The sequence below is a fragment of the Agelaius tricolor genome, unplaced genomic scaffold (assembly GCF_023055355.1).
Source record: "Agelaius tricolor isolate 1412-34295 unplaced genomic scaffold, bAgeTri1.0.p SCAF_22, whole genome shotgun sequence".
NCBI classification, from domain to species: domain Eukaryota; kingdom Metazoa; phylum Chordata; class Aves; order Passeriformes; family Icteridae; genus Agelaius; species Agelaius tricolor.
In genome coordinates, this window is record NW_027269282.1 from 14,330,819 (window position 1) to 14,350,412 (window position 19,594).

General features: G+C 43.0%; 1 protein-coding gene across 4 annotated transcripts in view; it reads left to right on the forward strand.

The window, feature by feature from the left end:
* Positions 1–19,594, forward strand: part of INPP5A (inositol polyphosphate-5-phosphatase A) — a 184,264-nt gene that overhangs the window by 108,212 nt on the left and 56,458 nt on the right. For all 4 annotated transcript variants that reach the window (XM_071445996.1, XM_071445995.1, XM_071445998.1 and 1 more), the window contains exons 8-9: positions 1,987–2,106; positions 17,296–17,380. In XM_071445996.1, coding sequence (XP_071302097.1) covers positions 1,987–2,106; positions 17,296–17,380 — 205 coding nt within the window. The remainder of the gene's footprint in view (positions 1–1,986; positions 2,107–17,295; positions 17,381–19,594) is intronic.

Genomic DNA, 19,594 nt, shown 5'->3' on the forward strand with positions numbered 1-19,594 from the left:
CTTCCTCTGTGATCAGTGGTCTGCCCCAGTTGAGTTTCTCTGTGAATCCAGATTTTTCAAATCCATTATTCTTCATTAACTTACCTTTAGTGTGGACAAAGAACTAAAGAATCCTGGGGCACTGATTTTTCACATTATGCAAAAATGAAAGAGAACTTTATAATTCATGCACTTTAATTTTGTGGGGGTTTTTTAGTATCTTGACTATAAGGTGAAGGTGTTTGTTTCTATTCAAATAGTTCTCAGTGTTTTAGCAGGTGCAAGATAGTGCACTGAATGCATTACAGTCTTAAATACAGTTTACATACGTAGTTCATATTTGCTACTGAGAATAGAGTAGAGAATGTGCTTCCAGCATTTAGGCAGGGCACCAAGCTTGGGGATGTTTGCAAGTGTATCAGTGGTCAGAATCAGCAACCAGAATAATTTTGATATTCTCAATGAAATCATATTGGAAGATGACAGTCAGGGAAATGCAGAGCATTGCACTTTGAGAGGAGAATTTAAAAGCACCAATACTATTTTTGGGAATAACTGACTCATTACCCCTGCTGTAAAAAAGGATCAAGGGAGAAGGAATTGAATATGGATCATTATTATCTTCCTGAGATGTGTTAATAGGTAGGTGCTGTGAAGGACACGAGGGGAGAAGGCACGGTAATTATTTGAGTGCTGCCAAGGCCTGTGATAGAGTGTTCTGTTTGGCTTTCAGTGCTGTGCTCTAGGTATGCTGGGAAGAGTCAGGAACGGTGGAAGGGTTTGGCCAGGGGGTGAGAAACTTGGGCTGACCACAGCAGGGAAACTAGTTGCTGTCAGCCCTGCAGAAGGGGCAGAAATCAGTTTAATTTGCAGGAAAATAGGTAATATGATGAAAAGCTGAGTTTAAGGACAAGAAAGTTGCAGGTGGAAGGCCCATCATCAGTAAATTTTAAGAGCAAGCATGTTTTAGACACTTGAGGGTGGGTTATAGGTAACTTTACACATCGGGTGAGCTGGTGACTTGGGACCCTCCCTGTCCCACAGGGATTCTTTCTGTCTGTCCTTCAGACAGACAGGACTGGATGTCTCAAGGTGTCGTGTTTTGTAGTTCTGTGGTCATTATCTCTTTATAAGAAGGTTAGTGGGACTGCTCTCCATCAGTGTGGGTTCAGTGGACAGGATGAGCTGCTCCCTGGAGCCAGAGATTTTCACCAGGATCTCTGGCAGAGCCCTTTGTGCTGTGTGACCTGTGTGTCTGACCGTGCTCTCACTGTTCTCACTGCCATTATTGCTGTGTCCTGGTCCATTCCCATCTCTGCCATGGTCTGGGAAACCTCCCTGAGCAGAGCTTGGGTTTCTGCTTGGTGTCTGTCTCAGCCAGAGCCTGTCCATGCCCTCACTGGCAGGCTCAGGCGGCCTTTCTGGCCTAAAAAGGTCTGTGCTTCTGTGGCCTCACAGGCATGGACCGAGAGAAGCAGCAGGTGTCCATGGTGTGTGTATTGGCTGCTGCTGTGTCAGCATTCTCTGCACAGGGACAGATAAGGAGTCACAGTGATATGATTTAGTCCTTAATGGCAGTAACATTTTCCTCTCAGTAGCTTTTCGTGTTGTTTATTGCAGAGCCACAGTTCTACTTGACACTTAGCTGCAGCTTTGAAACTGGAAGTTGTTTGTTTACACATTTAATTTTGTTTTAAAAATATTTTAGTGAAAGGGTACTGCCTGATTTCTGGAATTGTAACTGGCAAATAGCTTTTCATTTTCATGTTATGCATCCTTTATGCAAAAGGCTTGATGGAGTCTTACCTGTGGATGAGCTGTAAGTTTGGTGGCAGTCTGACAATTTTCTGATTATGATAGCTTATTCTGCACAGTTCTTGTGAGTAAATATTAAGGTAACATAAGCGTGAATACAGTAAGTGCTGTGTTGAATACTTTGCTGATGCAATAAATGTTTTTTTTTCTTTTATCCTGAATCATTTTATTTTTTTCCTTTTTTTGTCATAGTGCCTTTGACTTGGTAAACATTCATCTTTTCCATGATGCTTCCAATTTAATTGCTTGGGAAACAAGCCCATCGGTTTACTCAGGAATACGGCATAAGGCTCTTGGCTATGTACTTGATAGGTATGTATTAGCCTTTCCTGGCCTCTTTCAATCTCTGTCTTCATAAGCAGCAAATGAAGGATGTTTCAAATGGCACACTCAGAAATGTAGAGGGTTTTATTCTGTCACCTGAAAGTGGTTACTGCTTGCCAGAGTTTTCTAGACAGTGCAGGTTACAGATCACTTTATGACATTTATTCTTTAAAGCCAAATAACTGATCTCAGGGAACCACTCTGAAGTCACCAGAATTGCAGAGTAGGAACCACACTTATTTTCTAAATGTGTTAGGTAGATTAGCTTATTTTTAGACTATGTGAGCTCTAGTGAAGTGCATTCAAGTTCATTTTCAGTTACAGAATAACAGAATAATTCCAGTTGGAAGTGCCCTCTGGAAGTCCCTTACTCATCCCTCTGTTCAGAGCAGGGCTGATTTCAACAGCTTGTCCAGCTGAGCTTTGAGCAGCTCCAGCATGGTGGTTTGTAGCTCTTCTGGGCCACACATTGCTGTGTTCTACTACCCTCACTGTGAAGTTTTCTGTCCCTATTTTCCAGCCAGAATTTTCCTTAAAGTGGTTTGTGTCCATCACCTGGATCTTTTGGCATGCCCTGCTGAGCAAAGTCTGGCTTTTTCCTTTCTGTAACTACCAAACAGGTAAAGCCAGCAACAACAGAGTCCTCATGTAGACAGCTCTTCTGCAACCTGAGCAAGCCCAAGTCTTTCAGCCTCTCCTTGTGAGTCCCTGCACACAGAGCTGGTGTGCTTTAATCTCCACACCAGCTGGGTACAGCAGGCACCTCATCTCTGCAGCAACACAGCGCTTGTGTATCGTCGCTGCTGGTGTTAGTGGCCACACGGGTTCTGGTGGTATTACAGAGCTGGTTCATCTGATGAGTGGTACAATACAGAGGAGTCCCAAAAATACCCAGAAATTTACAGCTGCCCTAATTATAAAGCCAGGAAGAAGACAGCTTTCTCTTGAGTAAGAAAACAATGTTTCTGTGTGGGCATCAGTGTGTTGGCAGAGTAAACAGGTATTTCTACTAGCAGGTGCCAGCCAGCTTCATGTTGGCCTGAGAAACAGAGCTTTAACGTGTCCCTTCAGAGCAGCGTGGCACACACTGCAGGCCATGGCCTAATGGGGGGCTTCAAACCAACTGCTGAGCCTGGAAGGAATACAGAGCCAGAGCACTTTGTGTGCTGTTCCTGCCCCCAGCCCTGCTGCCCAGCAGCCCGTGGCCATGAGCCTCTTCACCAGGCCCCCCAATGAGCACAGGACCACTGCTGCTGTCACCTGGCCAGTGTCACCTGGCCAGTGTCACCTCTGTCCTTCCCCAGGGCGAGGAATGGGGGGCCCAGCCCGGCAGGGGTGCTGAGCCCCATCCTGCTGCCCCACTCAGGCTTTTGGCTGAGCCACACCACTGGCCAGGGCCAGCCCTTGCTGGCTGAGAGCAGCACCTGCCTGGCCCCATGGGCAGCCTCCACTCCTCTGCTGCCTGGCACAGCCATAAGGCATCCCTGTCCACAGTCTGCTCTTCTGCCTCTCTCTGGCAGCAGCCTGCAAGTTACAGACACTCCTGAACAAAGCAATTTATGTGTTGGAAAATATCTTGTTCCCGTTTTTCTCTATGTAGCTTTTCATTGAAAATGTTTCGAAATGTTGCAGTGGTGTGTAAATGCCTTTCCCGTGTTCTTTCTCAAATTTCCTTCCTCTCTGTGGGTTTTCTGTCCTGTAGGGCCGGTAGGTGGGATAGTAGAGACTGCCTTTCCCCCAGCAGGGGGCTAATCAGGAATTTCTCCAAACAGGAATTTACCATCACCTTTGGGATGACCCAGGGGTGAACAGGAAAAAGCCAGTATTGCCTTTCTCTTGTATCACTTGCAAAACCTGCTCAAACCACTTGAAAATGCTGGAGGCAATTGGAAGGTTTGCATAGATAGCATATATATAAAAGATCCCTAATTTACAGAACAGGGGCTCAGGAAGATTAGGATCTCGGTGCAGTCTGGGTGCATATTCTTGAGTTCTGCTGCGTAGAGCAGTATGGTTTATTTTTTTTTCATTTTGCTTGGCTCCGTTGGTATCTTTTCCTTTTCTAACGCTTTGCATGAGGGAAACCTGTGCGAGCCTTTTGCATTATTTATTGCACACTTGTTTGCAGCATACAGTGTGCTTCATTAGCTAATTTTGGCTTTGGACCTCCCACGATGCCCTGGCAAGGGTAAGGTAATAAGACTGTAGTATTAGTGTCAGCCGTGGGTCAGGGATGTCACGATGGTATATCATTAAAATGTGACACTGCCAAAAACTGCCCCAACTCCGCTGTCCTTAGAAAAGGAGCCCTTGGATTTCGGGTTGCACAGTGGCACAGCAAGCTCGCCGTGGATGAATTGTCCATTTTGAGGGAGCAGCCAGCCGCAGATCCGGACCTCCACAGTGCGGTGAGGGGCTGGCGGGCACAAAGGGGGAGTTCTGTAGCCAGTGAATAATGGGAAGCCCCTTTCATCGGCAGGACTAACCTTTTGGCAGCCACCAGCACACTCTATTCTGATCTGCTGATTGGGGAGGACAATACACTGAAGCTTACTTTGAATGAATGCTGCCACCAACAGTGTCCCCATTCAGGGGCTTTGGGAACCATCTTTGGCCATTGTCCCCCAGCACTCCCTCAGACAGCAGGAAAAGGGAAAGTGAGAGCAGCTATAGGGGGAAAAGTACTTCTTTTCTTGGCTTTAATCTCTCTTTAAAGCTTCATAGATCTACATTTCCAGCTGAGCTACTGGAACTATGCAGTGTCAGATAAATACAGAAAGAGAGAGGTTTCAAGCTGAGCTTTCAAATCCCCTTATCTGCATGAACTAATAATGCAGATTTAGTGCTGTTAAAAACAGAGACTGATAAGTCTTTTCCTTTAAAGCCTTTAAACTGCTAAAGAGCATTTAACAGCGATGCAGTTCAAACCCGATGAACAATGCTGAGAAGGAAAACAGTTTATTGAGCTAAACCTTCACTGAATGAAACTGAAACACCTTCTCACAGTTGATTTAGGTCACTGTGGGAGTCAGTGAAAGCTCAGTTGTGTTCACGCTGCATCTTCATAAACATGAGTTATGTACAGCCTTTTATCTGGGCAACAGCTACCACAGGAGTTGGGGATGCAAACCAGAAGAGGGTTTGCAAATAAAGCTAAAATGGATCAGTTTAACTGTTCAGATTGCCAGGGAAGTTGCTGTCTCTAAAGTTATTTTAGCCACAAAGTTTTAACGCATAAGAAAAACGCTGTGCAACATCACAGCATTGGTGAGCAGGGGGAGGCTGGGGGGAAACCAAGGAAAAAGCATTGGGGGAATGGTACAAAGTTATGCTAAAAGTTTTCTCCTGGGGAAATCTGTTAGTAATCCTAATAGCATGTTTGAGGAGTAGAAGGGTTTGTTCTTCTAGCTTTAATAAAGCTTCTGCTTTAATAAAGTTAATCCTGAAGTGATTTAGCTTTAATAGCATTAGAATTAGTTAAATAGAAAGAACACTTTTAAAGGCAGCTCACTGGTATGTGCTGAGCCAGATTGCATTTAATATTTGCCATTTTGCAAGGGAGATGTGGTGTCAGATTGTTGCTTTAAAGACCAAGAGGATTGGAATCACGCTGTTGTTGAACAAATATTTGCTTGTAACTTTACAAATACACATACAGTGTGTATGTAGAAAATTGAGGTGTGCAATGAGTCTCTGTCAGCACCAGTGTAAACCCAAACTGAGCCCCCAGAAGTCAGTTATGTTACGTTGTTCCAGATAGGCACAGGTCTACAGTCAAAACTGAATTTGCTTTAAAATGAGATAAGAACATCTGCTTTATATTTTGTGGAGGGAAAAAAATTCTTCAAAGCCCGTTTTGGATAATTGCCATGTACAGTTAGCCCTATTTGCATGATACTTGGTTTTTGGTATTTTCTGAAGTTGGAGGGTGTAAACTACGCATGCGAGTAAGAGAGGAAAATAGTTTACATTTTGGTTTAATTTTTCATGCAGCTGTTATAACTAATGCTTGTGCATATTTCATATTAATTAACTATATTGACATATTAGTCATGTCCTGTAGCCACTTGATGGGCAAAAGTGTAAGAATGCAATACCCAGGCTGGGGAATGAGGAAAAAGCTGCGGGATGGGGCCCTTCAAGAGTGGGAAGGAGAGTTTGGCAAGGACAGGACGTGAGGTGTTAGCCTGATCCCTGGCTCTTGGGATGTGCCAGCCATCTAAACTTCCTGAAGTTATCTCAAGCATTGAGATCCATAAAATGAGTGTGGTTTTTTTTTAATGAAAGTGACAGTGCTCTTCTGTTTTCCTATTGAAATGTTCCCTGGCCTAGTTCAACAGAAACATTTTTACATTACAACTGTGAAATCTTAGCATAAAGCTTCCCTTTGTGCCCTTCATTATTTTCTCACAAATATAGTCCATTGTCACATAGCTGAAGTTAATTTGATCAACATTGGGACATTTAACTTTTATGTCCGGTCAAAGGAGCTGTTTCATGCTGATTTTGAGTATTGAAAAGAAATGATTGCCAGAAAAATAATGTTACTATTAACAATTCAGAGCAATTAGTTTCCCAGGGAGAGGCGATGTGATGCACCGGCTCCACACAACTATTCTTTGTCATTTTATGGATGCTCATCAGTCAACTGTCACCTCTTCTCAAAGACCCCTCCAATCTAAATGTTTCTCTTTGGGCTTTTCCCAGAACTAGCAGCTGAATGAGCAAAAGAAAAGCCACTTAGTTTCTAGGCAAAGGAAAACTTTGCTCTAAAGATCTGGGTCATTTGGGAAGATCCTCAAAGCTGCTTGCTTTAGGAGGGCTTGGGATTTTTTTGTCTTGGTTTGGTTTTGTTTTTACTTTATTTGTTTTTTGCAGTAGTGATTTTAACATGAGCCTTCAAATGCATAGTGAAATTTCTGTGTATTCAGATAAAAAGCACTCTCAAGGCAAATAAACCTTCCAGCCAAATGTCTTCTAACAAAGGTTTAAACCCCTGGATCACATTCAAATCGACAGCTTTTCATTAAACACCCGAAGCTCAGCTCATTAATATTCAGTCATTCTCCCCCTTAGAGGAAGGTTAAGTGCTCTCAAAATTAGCGTGTTTGGATAATATGCTCTTTAAAGAGTAAATCCAGCAAAATTGTCTTGTTACTTTCAGCCTGTCAAATACAGCCAAAGTCACTTTTCCTTGCTCCTTGTTTTTCTGCTGGCTTGAGCTTTGGCGTCTTTGATGCAGTTGTCAAAAATTCAACTCGTGTGTCCTTCCTCTCTGCACAGACACATTGTGAATTTTACTTGGATTGTATTTTTAGCAGGAAAATATTTTTGTACTGGTATGCATTGTAATGGAAAGCATACACTAGTATAATTTGAAGGGCACACAATAATTGCAGTTCCATGTTAAGTGAATGATAATTTTTGGTCATCCTAATCACTAATTTTGTCCTTATTCTGTTGTTTTCAGCATTTGGAGCTCTTTTTTTTTTTCTTCTTCTTTTCTTTTTGGCATTACAAACTGAACAGGTTATAATAAATTTTCAGTATTCATTATTCAAATGGTAAATATCTAATGTTTCTTTTGTGATAAATCTGTGTGAACAGTACCAGGTTTGGAAGCGAAGATCTGAAATCCTAAATCCAGAATTTTAGATACTTGCAGGTATCACAGAGAAAGGTGTCATTTAAAGAAAAAATGGAGTAGATGCACTAAGCCAGTTTTTGCTGTACCTGGCCAGTGTGAATAGTATTGTGGCTCTCTCAGAAGAAATGCTGCAGTTCAAGCTCTGAGGATTCCTGGAGATGTTTTAGTGAGTTGTTTGCCCACACAGTCCCTGTCCAGCCATGGGGATGTGGATCATGGCAGTCTGGTGGCACTCGGGGCCTCCACCTCATCTTCCCTAAAGGCTTTACTCCTTTTTGCCTGTTTTCCATTACCAGGATCTCCTGGAGCTGCCCTGTTGGCTGCTGAGTCTTTCTGGTAGAATGTAAGCGCTGTAAGCACAGGCAAGGTTGGGTTTACTGCAACAGTCCCTCTCCCAGGAGAGCACGTGTAATTAAACATGTGATGCAAGAAAACAGAACGCCTCTTAAAAAAGAAATTACTGCAAGTAACTTGTTGCCTGCTCGATTTTGCTCAGAAAGTGGCTTTCTATGAGAACGTGCAGAGTGTCACATTCTCATTGAGTTATATTTCTCTCTTTACTGTAATTTGTTCCTTAGAGAGCCTGGAGCGGGAAGAAGATAAGTCATTAGTGTCCAGCTAAAGGTGACACTGACATCAGCATCCATTGTGGTCTGTGCCTTTTCAAATCTCCTATCCTATGGCCATATCTTCTAGAATAGCTGTAATTCAATTAAGGAGAATCTATATGGGCTGTTGATCCAATTTTTACTCATTTGCAGAGAAATGAAAATAAATTGCTATTGTGATTTTATTTACAATGCTGTGAGCTGATAAAATGGAGAATGGTTGAAAGAGCCCCATTCTGCTCCCATTGGAGCCTGTGGGCACCAGGCCAAATAGCCACCTTGGAGATTTTGACTCCCATAAGGTGGGAGCACTGTGGGAGGAGGTTGTGGGCTCTGCCTCCTGTGTTCCGTGTCCTGGAAAGATTCGGATCCTCCCCAACAGGAGGATGCTCAGGTGGAGGGACAGCGTTTCCAGCCACTGGTCTGCCTGTGCAGGAGCTGGAGAGGATGTAGCTGGCTGGGCAGAGCCTGCTCAGGGCTGGATTGGTCAGTTGATGCAGCTGCCTCGACTGTTGTGGAGCTTCTTTATCTTCATTTCATCTGTGCTGGGTTTAAGATGCAACCAAGATGAGTCAGTTTCTCGCTCCAACAAGGAAATGGGTCCTGCTGTTGTAATATCCACTAGAATTTTCATTGTTCAAACCTAATGTTGACAGTTCTTAACTTTCTTGATCACCGTGCTCTTTGGAAAATGGGTTGTTCCCTTCTCTTTAGCACTTCAAACGTTTCTGTCCTCACCCTTTTTTTGTTCCCTCTCTTAGCTCCTGGTGCTCCACTGTAGTGTGATTTTCAAAGGGATAATGTAAAATTGGTTGCTCATGAGCTGTTCTCAGCATCGAGCATTGTTTCATCCTTTGTTAGTGAATTCTCTCTGGGTCTGAGCCATTTGCATTGCCCTCTTCTAGAAACATTTGGGTTTATTTTAAATTCACAGTTGCCCTGAGCCCAGCTGTCACCCAGTCCCGATGGTGATGGTGGAGCCTGCAGGTCCCCATCGCCTCACTGTGGATGAGGTGGCTCTGCTGCCCACACAGCCATCACAGGAGATGGAGCTGGAAAAGATGCTTCTTGTAGGTCTGGCAAGACCCAAATCTGACAAAATTCCTTAACCCTTGTGCTGTCGTTCCTGTCAATGAGCTGTTTAGGACAGACAGTGTCTTTAGTCTGAGTTGCTCTAAATATGTCACAAAAAATACTTTTATAAGCTTAACAATAATCAGTATCCTGTTGCCACATATCCTGGTTATTTCTGTCTCACTGTTTGTGCTTTTGACACTAAGTGGCTGCAGGACTTTGGCTTTGCTCCCCACATTTAAGCCCTGCAGAAGAAAAAGCAAGAATTGGGATGTCTTGGGCTTCATGCAGAAAGATTGGGCAGTTACCTGCTGTCTGCTGAGCACCAAGTGTCACCAGCACTAAAGAGCTCAGAAACTGTGTGGGAGGATGTTAATAGTCCATGATAAAGCAAAGATCCAAAAAGACATCCCATCTCTCTGGTTTCTTCTTGTAGTTTTCTCTTGTATCAGCTGAAGAGCATGAAAATTTCTTTGCATGGTAATGCCATTGTTGTAGTGCTGTGCTGTCCTGGAGCAGAATTGACAAGTCCTTACATCATTATCCAGGGCTGCTATTTCATTAGGCGAATGTCAGTGTCAGGTAAGATCATGGGTTTGTCAATATAATGAAAATACCAGTCAAGTGAGGAAAAAGTCACAATTTTCCAGCTCTAAAAATTGATTTTTATTGCTCTTCTTGTATTCCTTTCTTTGGATTAAGTATTTATTATTGATGTGGTCTTTCTTTTAATCTTAATAGCTGCTGACATTGTAATTAATTAAAAAATACAACATTTTTGCCCAAATGGCACTATATTGAAATTAAAAGTGAACATCACATATTATTAAACAGCCCTGGCAAATGTCTTGAGTGCTAAGATGATTGCCTAAGCTTCTTGACAATTCCCTTCATCTTGCTGTATGGTGCTTGACCTTTTGAGATATTTTGGTGTTATTAATAGGTTTTAGCCATTATATCAGAAAGAACAAGGCACAAAAATATTATAAACTTTATCTTTTTAATGACGGCACTACACCACCTTGGGCATGCCAATAAAGGCACTTCCGTTATGGCTTTTGAGGCATACTTAAACTATCAGTCACCAGGTAACTTGCACTTGGAATTGATGGGGATTTTTTTTTTAAATTTGCCCCCAAATGTGTATTTGAAATTGCAAAAGTGTGCAAGCTGAGCACTATCAGAGCTGAAGGGAGGTGGTACGCAGGAGAAGACAGGGTTCTCTTTCAAAGCTGTCTCTGAAACCTCTGCTGGGGAGGGGACCAGTTCTCAAGGTGCAGGTGTTTGGGCTGATCTCTGCTTTTTCTTTTTAAAAGTTTTCATCAACGCAGATAGGAGCAACAGAAATCTGAATGGTCTGGGTTGTTGTAAGCCAAAACCTAGTGTTTCCATCCTCTCGATCTTCAGTGCCTTGACGTGCCTGTGGCACTGGAGACAGCGTTGTCGTTCCCCAACTTTCCACCAGAAGTCAGTGCAGGAGCTGTCACTGCCGCTGGCACTACAGATCCGTGGAGATGAAGGTGTTGTATAACCTTGTTATCCGTAGGTCACCTGCCGCCTCCCAGCCAGCTCTTGGCTTCTGCCAACACGATGGCCAAGCCACTTTTCTAAACATTCCCTGTTGGGGTGAGACCCTGCCTGGCCAGGGAAGGTGAGTTGATGATGCCTTTGGCACAGTCACTCTGCCACGGGCAGGGTCGAGGGTCTGGGCACCCGCGCTGTGCACAGCGAGCGCCCCACGGGTGCCCTGAAGGCTTCACCCAGTGGGAGGGAGGATTTTCAGAGCCCCTCTGGGGACACAGCCCAGCACGGCTTCTGCTGCATCAACTCCACACACAACCTGTGGCTCCAAGCTGCAGGTCAGCAGTAAACAGAGTGAGCAGCTTGTCCTGAGAAATGATGGTCGCACCAGGAGTGAGCTGTTCCTCTTGTCTCAGTGTGTTAGTTGTGATCTTCATATTCCTTCACTTAGGAGAGGACATTTTATATAGGCAGTCATATTTTAAGGTCCCTTCCAACCCAAACCATTCTGTGGTTCTCTGTCCTTTATAAAAAGCTTTTCTGTCTGTAGCTCCCATGTGCAGATAATGCACAGAAATAAATAGATTGTGGAGAGATAGTATCTTACCCCAGAGGTTGTGCGAGAAAGATGGAACGGCTCATATTAGCTGGTATTTATCTTAAATACATTTAGTTATTAGAAAAATTTGCTCACCGAATAAAATATGGCTTGACCTTTGGATTGTTTCTTCCCAAGAAATGTGACAGTGTCCCTCCTTCTCCCCCATTCAGCCTGCTTGGCAGAGCTGCACGGTTTTTGTTTTGTTTTGTTATGTTATTGTTGTGTTTAAAAAAAACCAAAACCCTCAAGCCCCTCTTTTCAGCAGTGTCAAGTTAGGATGAATTGGCCAGGGAGGCATGTTTATAGACTGTGTGAAGAACTTTGTCTTTGTGTGGGAATGCTGGTGACACTGGTATGGCTTGCCTGAATGAACTGCGATGACGCGGCTAATAAGGTGTCCTGCTGAGCCTCGCTGCAGCCTTTCTCAGACCTCCCACCTAATGCCATTCAGCTCCAGCTCAGTGTAGCTAATTTTTCCCATTCCCTCAATTCTTTAGGCCTCCTTACAAACAGAAAAGTCAACTTTCACACCGAGGAGAAGATAAGTGCTTTAGGAAATAATCATGTAAACAGAATGTTACCTTCTGACCTGATGCTGATACCTTGGTCTGGGACAAAACCCAGCTGGCTATTGCATTCGACATGGCTATTAAAGGAATAATGCTGCTGATCCTCCTTACAAAGTGCCCTGAGAAATGGTTTAGCCAAATCACAGTGCCTCTTGTCACACTGAATCATGTTCAGCTGCTCTCTTCCATGACCAGATTGCTGATATTTAACTGCTTCCTTGTCTTCTCCATTCTGTGAAGGGGGCACAGTGTAGGAGAGGGAAAATATGAAAGCAAGGGGAAGCTGATTCTCTAATTTTCTGGCTGAATTTCAGTGCTTTGAAGTATGTATACAGTGCCCCATACAGCATTTATAAAAAGAGGTGCATTTAATCAAGTAATTTTATTTTTAGCTGCTACAAGGAGCACTTTAAAATATATTGCAAAAGGATTTCAGGGATTCTAATAACACAGAATTGTTCACTTTAGGACTGCACTGAACCCTGCTGTGTGTAGCAACTGAAATTAATAAATAGGCCCAGATTTCAAGTAGTATTGAGAAGATGAACTGCTCTCTCTTCCTTGTTTTAGTCTTGGTAGGGATCGGACATTTCCTAAGTGGCTTTGAGGAAACTTTGCCTTCGCAGTCAGCATAGCTGGCACTGCCACCCAAGCTGAGAGGTGTGTCCTTATGGCAGAGGAGCTGGGGACACCCAGAGCAGCCCCGAGCACCGGCTCCTGCCATGGCATCTGAGTGACCTCTCCCTCGAGCCCCGCTCCCATCCCAGCCGGGCTGGGCAGCCCAGGCTGAAGCTGTTCAGCAGCACAGCTTGGGGAGGTCAGAGGTTCCTCATAATTCACCTGATGCCCCCAGAATAACAGACGGTTTTGTCACAGGACAGTGTGTCAGGGTCTGCCAGGCCAAAGGCTCTGCTGAGGGAACAAGGTTTGCTCAAAGCCTGACTGACACAGCAGAGCATGGATGTCTCCAGTGCAACACAGGAGCTTCTTTGTGGGCCTGTAAAGCTCTTGCTGATACCCAGAGTGAGCCAAATTGCAGTTATTAGACCAAAACAAGAATTACATGTATTTATTTTGCAGCAAATAAGCTGTAATTTAGTGTTAATTTGCGGTGACAGTCAAATTTACTCCTTAAAAAAAAAGTACAAATCATGTATTTAACTCATCAAAACATTTCAGCATGGGGATAATTTGGACTGTAAACTCCACTTGAAAATAACAATTACTTGAATGTTTCTTCTCTTACTCCCCTGTTGTGGCTAAAACAGTCTTCTGCTCATTCACCCAACTTGTCTGCTACTTCTCAAAATAAAACAAGGTGTGAAGACAAACAGACACTAACCCGTTCAGTGCAGAAAACTTTCAGTGTAGTGCCATCAATTAAAAATGTATAATGTGTTTGAAACTGGCGGAATAATTCAAGAAATGTGTTCCAGGTATGAAGAGTCTGTTATCAAGGACTCTGTGCAATTACAAATTCTGTGGTTTTGGAAGAGGTGAAATCATCTTTGGTGTTTATTGTTGTGTGCTCTAAAGTTTACCAGGGACAGCAGGAAGCCCAGATAGGAGCATGCTTTTTTCCCAGTGCAGCTGATTTTTCCAGTTCGTTATATTGATTGATTTGCCAATTTGTTATATTGATTTCCAAAACGTGCAGAAGTAAACATCTTTCTTTGGTATGTTTTAAATTTAAAAATTTAAAAATTTAAATTTAAATTTTAAAAATTCTTTTCCTGTAAGTGATTCCTTCTGGAGCAAGAGCAGAGGATGAGGAGGGTGAATGTGTTCTTCCACCCTTTTCAAAATGAAGACTTCTCTTTCTGGAGCGGAAGCGCTGCCTGTCATCTGTTGGAAAAGTTTTCTGTTTCGTTTGCATTTGAGTTTTGGATCCACTCTGAACCCCTGTCCCCTCCTGGTGGCCTTGCCCAGGTCACAAGAAGCAGCATGGCCAGTGAAGGCATTGATGACTTGTGTGGCTGGCATGTAGAATTGTGCAAGGGAAATACCTGTGCCTTCTCTACAGTCATGAATAACTGAGTCACCTGTTTTGTCATAAGCTATCTGAAGTTGTACAGGAATAGAGCCTTCAGATGTGCTGAAACCCTTTGGGATGAGCTGGTAAAAGTTGTTAAAGGAAATGTCACTGGGTCCTCCCACTAAAACCCACTAAACTGGATTTATACTGGTGACATGGGCTGGCTGCTTTCTTTTTATATGGTTCAGATTTATCACTTCATTGAGTGATTCATGGTGGCGGTTTTAAAGGATTTGATTCGTAGTTAAAGGAAGGATATTTTTTAGAAACAAAAAGCAAAGGAGAATGACATAGATTTGGAAGCCTTCCTAGTTTTTCTGCAAGCACTCATTCTTTTTTTAAAAAATTGTCTTCTGAATTCTCAGATGCCTGCACACGTGTTGATCTGTACATTTTTATGGCTTAGAACATGGAAACACAAGGAACAGAGGACTTGTGTTTAGCTCTCACTCCAGTCCTAACACCTTCCCCGTGTCCCTGGCCAGGCTGGCTGTGTTTGCCCATTTCTGTCCCAGTGCCCTCAGTGACAGGCAGCTTTTCTGCTCGTTCCCAGGGGAGGGGACATTGCTGTACTCCTCTTTATTGCCATCTCCTTTGCACACTTGAGGTCTGCCTCTGAAAGCACAGTCAGGAAAACTGGTTCTTGTGCCATTGATTCGGGGCAGTTTTAGGTACCAGGAGGCATTTCAGCACAAAGCTATCAGAGTTCCAAACTGCTGAAAGAGGTCTAAGATTTGGGAACTCTTGAACTAACAGTAAGTTCCACTTATTAATAGTAAGTAATGGCAAGGACATTAGGTTACGTACACGTATTAAGTTGAGTCGCTTAAAGGAATTTTCATTGTTAGGTACCCCACATCACTTAGTAAGTACATAAATGTGTGCATCCTTTGCTGTGCCACCATTGTGAATTTTCTTGTACACCTGAATTAATTTCACCACCTGTGAAAAGAGATGTGTCAGAAGCCACTTGGAGAATCATTCTGAAGTAACATTTGGACTCTAACCTATCATGAGACACTCTTTCTAAAATGTCCAACAAGATAAGCTACTAGGGGAGAAAATGGACAAAAGTTATTAGTTGTAGAGCTGACAATGATTTGTATGCAAATCACATTTTAATCAGGTAATGTGCAGGACTACGAAATGGCTGAGTTTTCATTAATTGATCAGAAGAAGATTAATTAGCTGTTTCAGTCATCAGTTTGGAAACATTTTCACAGACTATTTTTTTAATAGTCTGTTTATTTGGAAAATCTGTCTTTGCATAATTCAATCACAGGCATGGTACTCATAATCCAAATTTGTTTCAAGAGGCCTTCAGTGGACCTTGATGTCATTCCTGCAATATCTGTCATTCCTCTGTCAGCAGTAAATGGCAGGGAGCAGAGCCAAAGCTGATCCTTGAATCAGGACAGTTGGCAAAGCAAAGTCTTGTTCTGATGTATAAGTTGATGTGATTTTGCAATGATAGTGTTAGCAAACTGTAGCAATGTAAATGGTTTAACTTTTAGCAAACTGTGGCAATGTAAATGGTTTAGCTTTTAAGTTCTCATTTTCCTTCAATTTTCCGTGAGGGCACTAATCAAACTAATGTTTTGTGCAGGTCAGGAGTGACAGGTTTTTCTCAGGGCTCGCTGGGAGCTGACAGTGGGCAGTATTTATTAACAGTGCCTGCAATAATCTGTCAGCTAAATGGAGGATTGGAGATTTTCATAGCGGAAACAGATAAGTCTTTGCAAGAGATTTTCCTCAAATGATCAGTGTCTTAGGCCCAATGCACATAATTTTTTTCCATAGAATAATATTCCTTATGTAATAGATTACTGTTGACGAAAGCTGTGAGATGTTTTCAGAGGAGAAGCAGTATCTCATTGCAGATCCAGTGTTACATCTTTCCTTATAGCTTTGAGAATGAATGGGTGTAATGCATTAGAGCTGGTAAAGCCATCTGAACAATTGGCTCCTGATGGGGCAGCAGTGCCTCCTGAGCAGCGCTGCAGGATGGTGCTTCACCTGCCTATGTGGCCCTGCCAGGCTCACCTGGAGTTTCTGACAGTAATGCTTAAACGTTGATGTATTCCCAGAATGTTCACAGGGCATTGCCTGCATTCGTTCCTTAGCTCTCTCATCTTGCACACCCAGGGGGGTTCTGTGTGCTGTGCATTTTGTCTGTATAAATTCTTGGTGGCTGTGGCAGTTGAGTTTTGGGTGTTTCATGCCTTCCTCAGCCTCTGATAGGAGATGAATTACATTGGTTCCTGGTTTGAAAATAAGCGCGACTTGGTGGATTTCTAAATGCCAAGATCTCTAGAAGCTGTAAAATTGTGTATTGTTGAGAGTACCTTACAACTGTTGCTAATAATAAATCAGCTAATAATATGACAGCTTTTAATAATATGAGATTTGAAAGATGGATAGTAATGCCATATCTCCCTGGGTAAGACTGAGCAAAGGCTTGAGGAAAAGTCAGTCTTCACAGCTGGAGCAATTACTTGTTAGGTGTTAGCTACAGCCTCAGCAGAAATCTGCTGTGAACAACACAGAGCTGCCTTGAGAGAGCTGTAGCTGTTCTGGGAACCTCAGGGATGCTTAGTCTGTCAGATGGGATGATTGATGTCTAGCCCAACCCTGTCACTTCTGTTGTGGTTCACAAAGTACCCCAAAACACAGGTGACGTTGCTTATATATCAGTAAACTCAATTGTACTCTGAACTCACTGCTAATTCAGCAGTCCTAATTCTTACCTGCCCAGACCAAAGCTATATCCTTAAACTTTCCAAGGTGTGAAGGACCTCCATGATACCCTCAAGATTTCCATGGTTCCCAAATGCCACTTCTGCAAGATTTGTATGAACTGTTGCTTTCCCCAGCTTGCTCTGTCAGCCAGGCATGGGAAATTAGATGCACTGTTGTACAGGGACTGGAGATAAAATTGCCTAAGCAAAGAAAATCAACTGAAAAATATGGTTAATATATTGGTCCAGTACAAACTGGTAGTTTTGATGGTTCCAATAATTATTTCTGAGACTGTGCTAAAGGATAACATGTATGTCCTTGTATATTCTTGCATGTTTGTAAAGCCAAATGACAGGTTTGTTCTGTTTTCATTTTTTTTCCAGAATTATCGATCAGCGATTTGAGAAAGTTTCGTATTTTGTCTTTGGAGATTTCAACTTCAGACTGGATGCCAAAGCAGTAGTAGAGGTAAGACTTCTCTTTTTCTTCTGTTGTAGACCCTACCAGGTTGGAATTATTTTTTTTTTTTCTGAAGAAAACCTAAAGGTGACTTGACAAAGTAATGTTAATATTGACATCAGACTTGCCCAAGACTGCTTCTAACAGGAACATCCAACAAGTAACTAACATTGTGTGGTTGTGACTCTTGCCATCTCCTTATAGCTCACAGTGAATCAGAATAATTGCCTGCAAACAGAGGAAGTGCTGCATTACCTTCTTACTCTGAGGAAAAACAAGAGGCATTTCCTCAATGTCTGTGGTAGAACTCCACACTTTAAAAGTATAGGCAGTCATCAGTACAGACCTTTGTGCCTGTAGCATCTTGATGTGGAGGGGTGACTAGGAGATTTGCATGAAGCCAAAATAATGTACTAAATTTTTTCATTATAAGTTGAGATAACCTTGACCTGAATGCTGAAGCTTCAGGTAAGGTGGTGTCAGAAATAATACCCAGATTGAAATGGGTATTTAATCTTATGGCTTTCACACTTTATTTCTCTGAGGTGCTGCAATGTCTTTTTGGTGTCCTTGAGGGTAGGCATGCATCTTTTGAGCCAAAAGTTTTTATTTTGTAAATCTGTGGGAAATGTCCTGTGCGCCAAAGGCTGGCAGCCCCCCATTCAGGTGCAGTGCTGTTCTCCTTCCTTACGTGATCAGTAGTCCATCCGTTGAAAAACTGGAGTTTGATGTTACAACATTTCACATGGAACTAATAACTTCTTCTTGGAATCCTTTCTGTAGTGCAGTCAGTCAGCCAAGAAGCTTAAAGCATAGTTGAAATGGAAGTCAAGTCACTAATTCAGAATATGCAGCTTCGTACTGCATATGCTAAGGGTCAAAACCTGCTCTGCTCCCCTGTGGCTGCCATAGTTCTCATCAATGTTCAGAGGTCACTTGATGGTGATCACTTCAAAGAACTGTTATGCTTTTTCTCTTCACTAGTGGTGTGGTGTTGTTACTGAGGGTGTTGCTGTCTGAGAGCCCCTGTCAGTCACACTGCAGCAGTTACCCCCTGCACTCAGTACTGATGAGGGTGCTCCAAGCTCTTCCTGACCCACATACTGCCAGCAGTCTGCAGCACTGACACTGCACAGGGTGTTTGCTTTAGTACCAATTCATCAAGGTTTCTATGTTTATATCTGTCAGTTTGAAAATCATCCCCATCAAACAAAATAGTGTCACTAGCCCCAGATGATGGAAACTGAGTGGCTGCAGAGCAAGTAGGGTGAGCTCAGAGGTTTCTGAGCCTGACACAGTACTCTGCATCTTGAGAGTGTTTTACTCCTACTGGTTTACGTTGCTGCATGTGAGCACAAAAAGTGTAATTGGAAGATGAATCAAATTCATTTTCACATTCTTCCTACCTAAGATGCAAGCCTGTGTGAGTCTACAAAGCACTAGAATTATATTTTCTATTGGGTTTTTTTTTGAGAAGTAGCATACCCCAGTAATCAGAACTTCACCCAGCTACTCTGCAATGTTAATTAAGCATAATTGAAGCTGATTCAGAAACTTCCAGTTTATACATGGACAGCTAAAGTCACGGTAAGTTTGTTTTGTAGTGTTTTGTACTTGGTGTAGTTTATAAATCTGTATGTCAGCAGACCCCAGAGCTGTAAGAAACAGTTGTCTGATGTGTCTGGGACTGCCTCTGGACAGTGCTGAGGGAGTTAATAGTCAGCATGCAGCACTGGCAGTAAGGGCTGGCTCCTAGGTGACAGATCCATTCCTAAAGTACCATTTGGAAGGACAGAGCTATAGGCCACCTCTAGAGGGAATGGCACTAGACAGGACTCGGTGTCTGATTGTGTTTAAGATCCAGGCCCAAATCACCTCACGAAGTAGCTTGTGAAGGGTGTGACTCAAAGGTGCAGCTCAAACAGGGCCGGCCGTGTACAGCTGGCAGTGGCACAACAGGAGAGGCAGGGGTGCTTCTGTCCCACATGCTCAGTGCCAGCCCCAGGGAGAGCCTGTGCTCAGCTGGGAACCTCCCACTCCAAAGGCTGTCCCAGTCCCTTCTGGTTCTTAAACGTGTGCCCATGCAAATGGATATTAACCACTCTTTGGACTATTCAGCAGCAGAGTTAATACTGGGAATTGTAAGGGTTAATCCATTGACCTGTCATCTTTGTGTATGTTACTAAATTTATCTCTGCTTTTCTTGCTGACCTTTTGAATTCC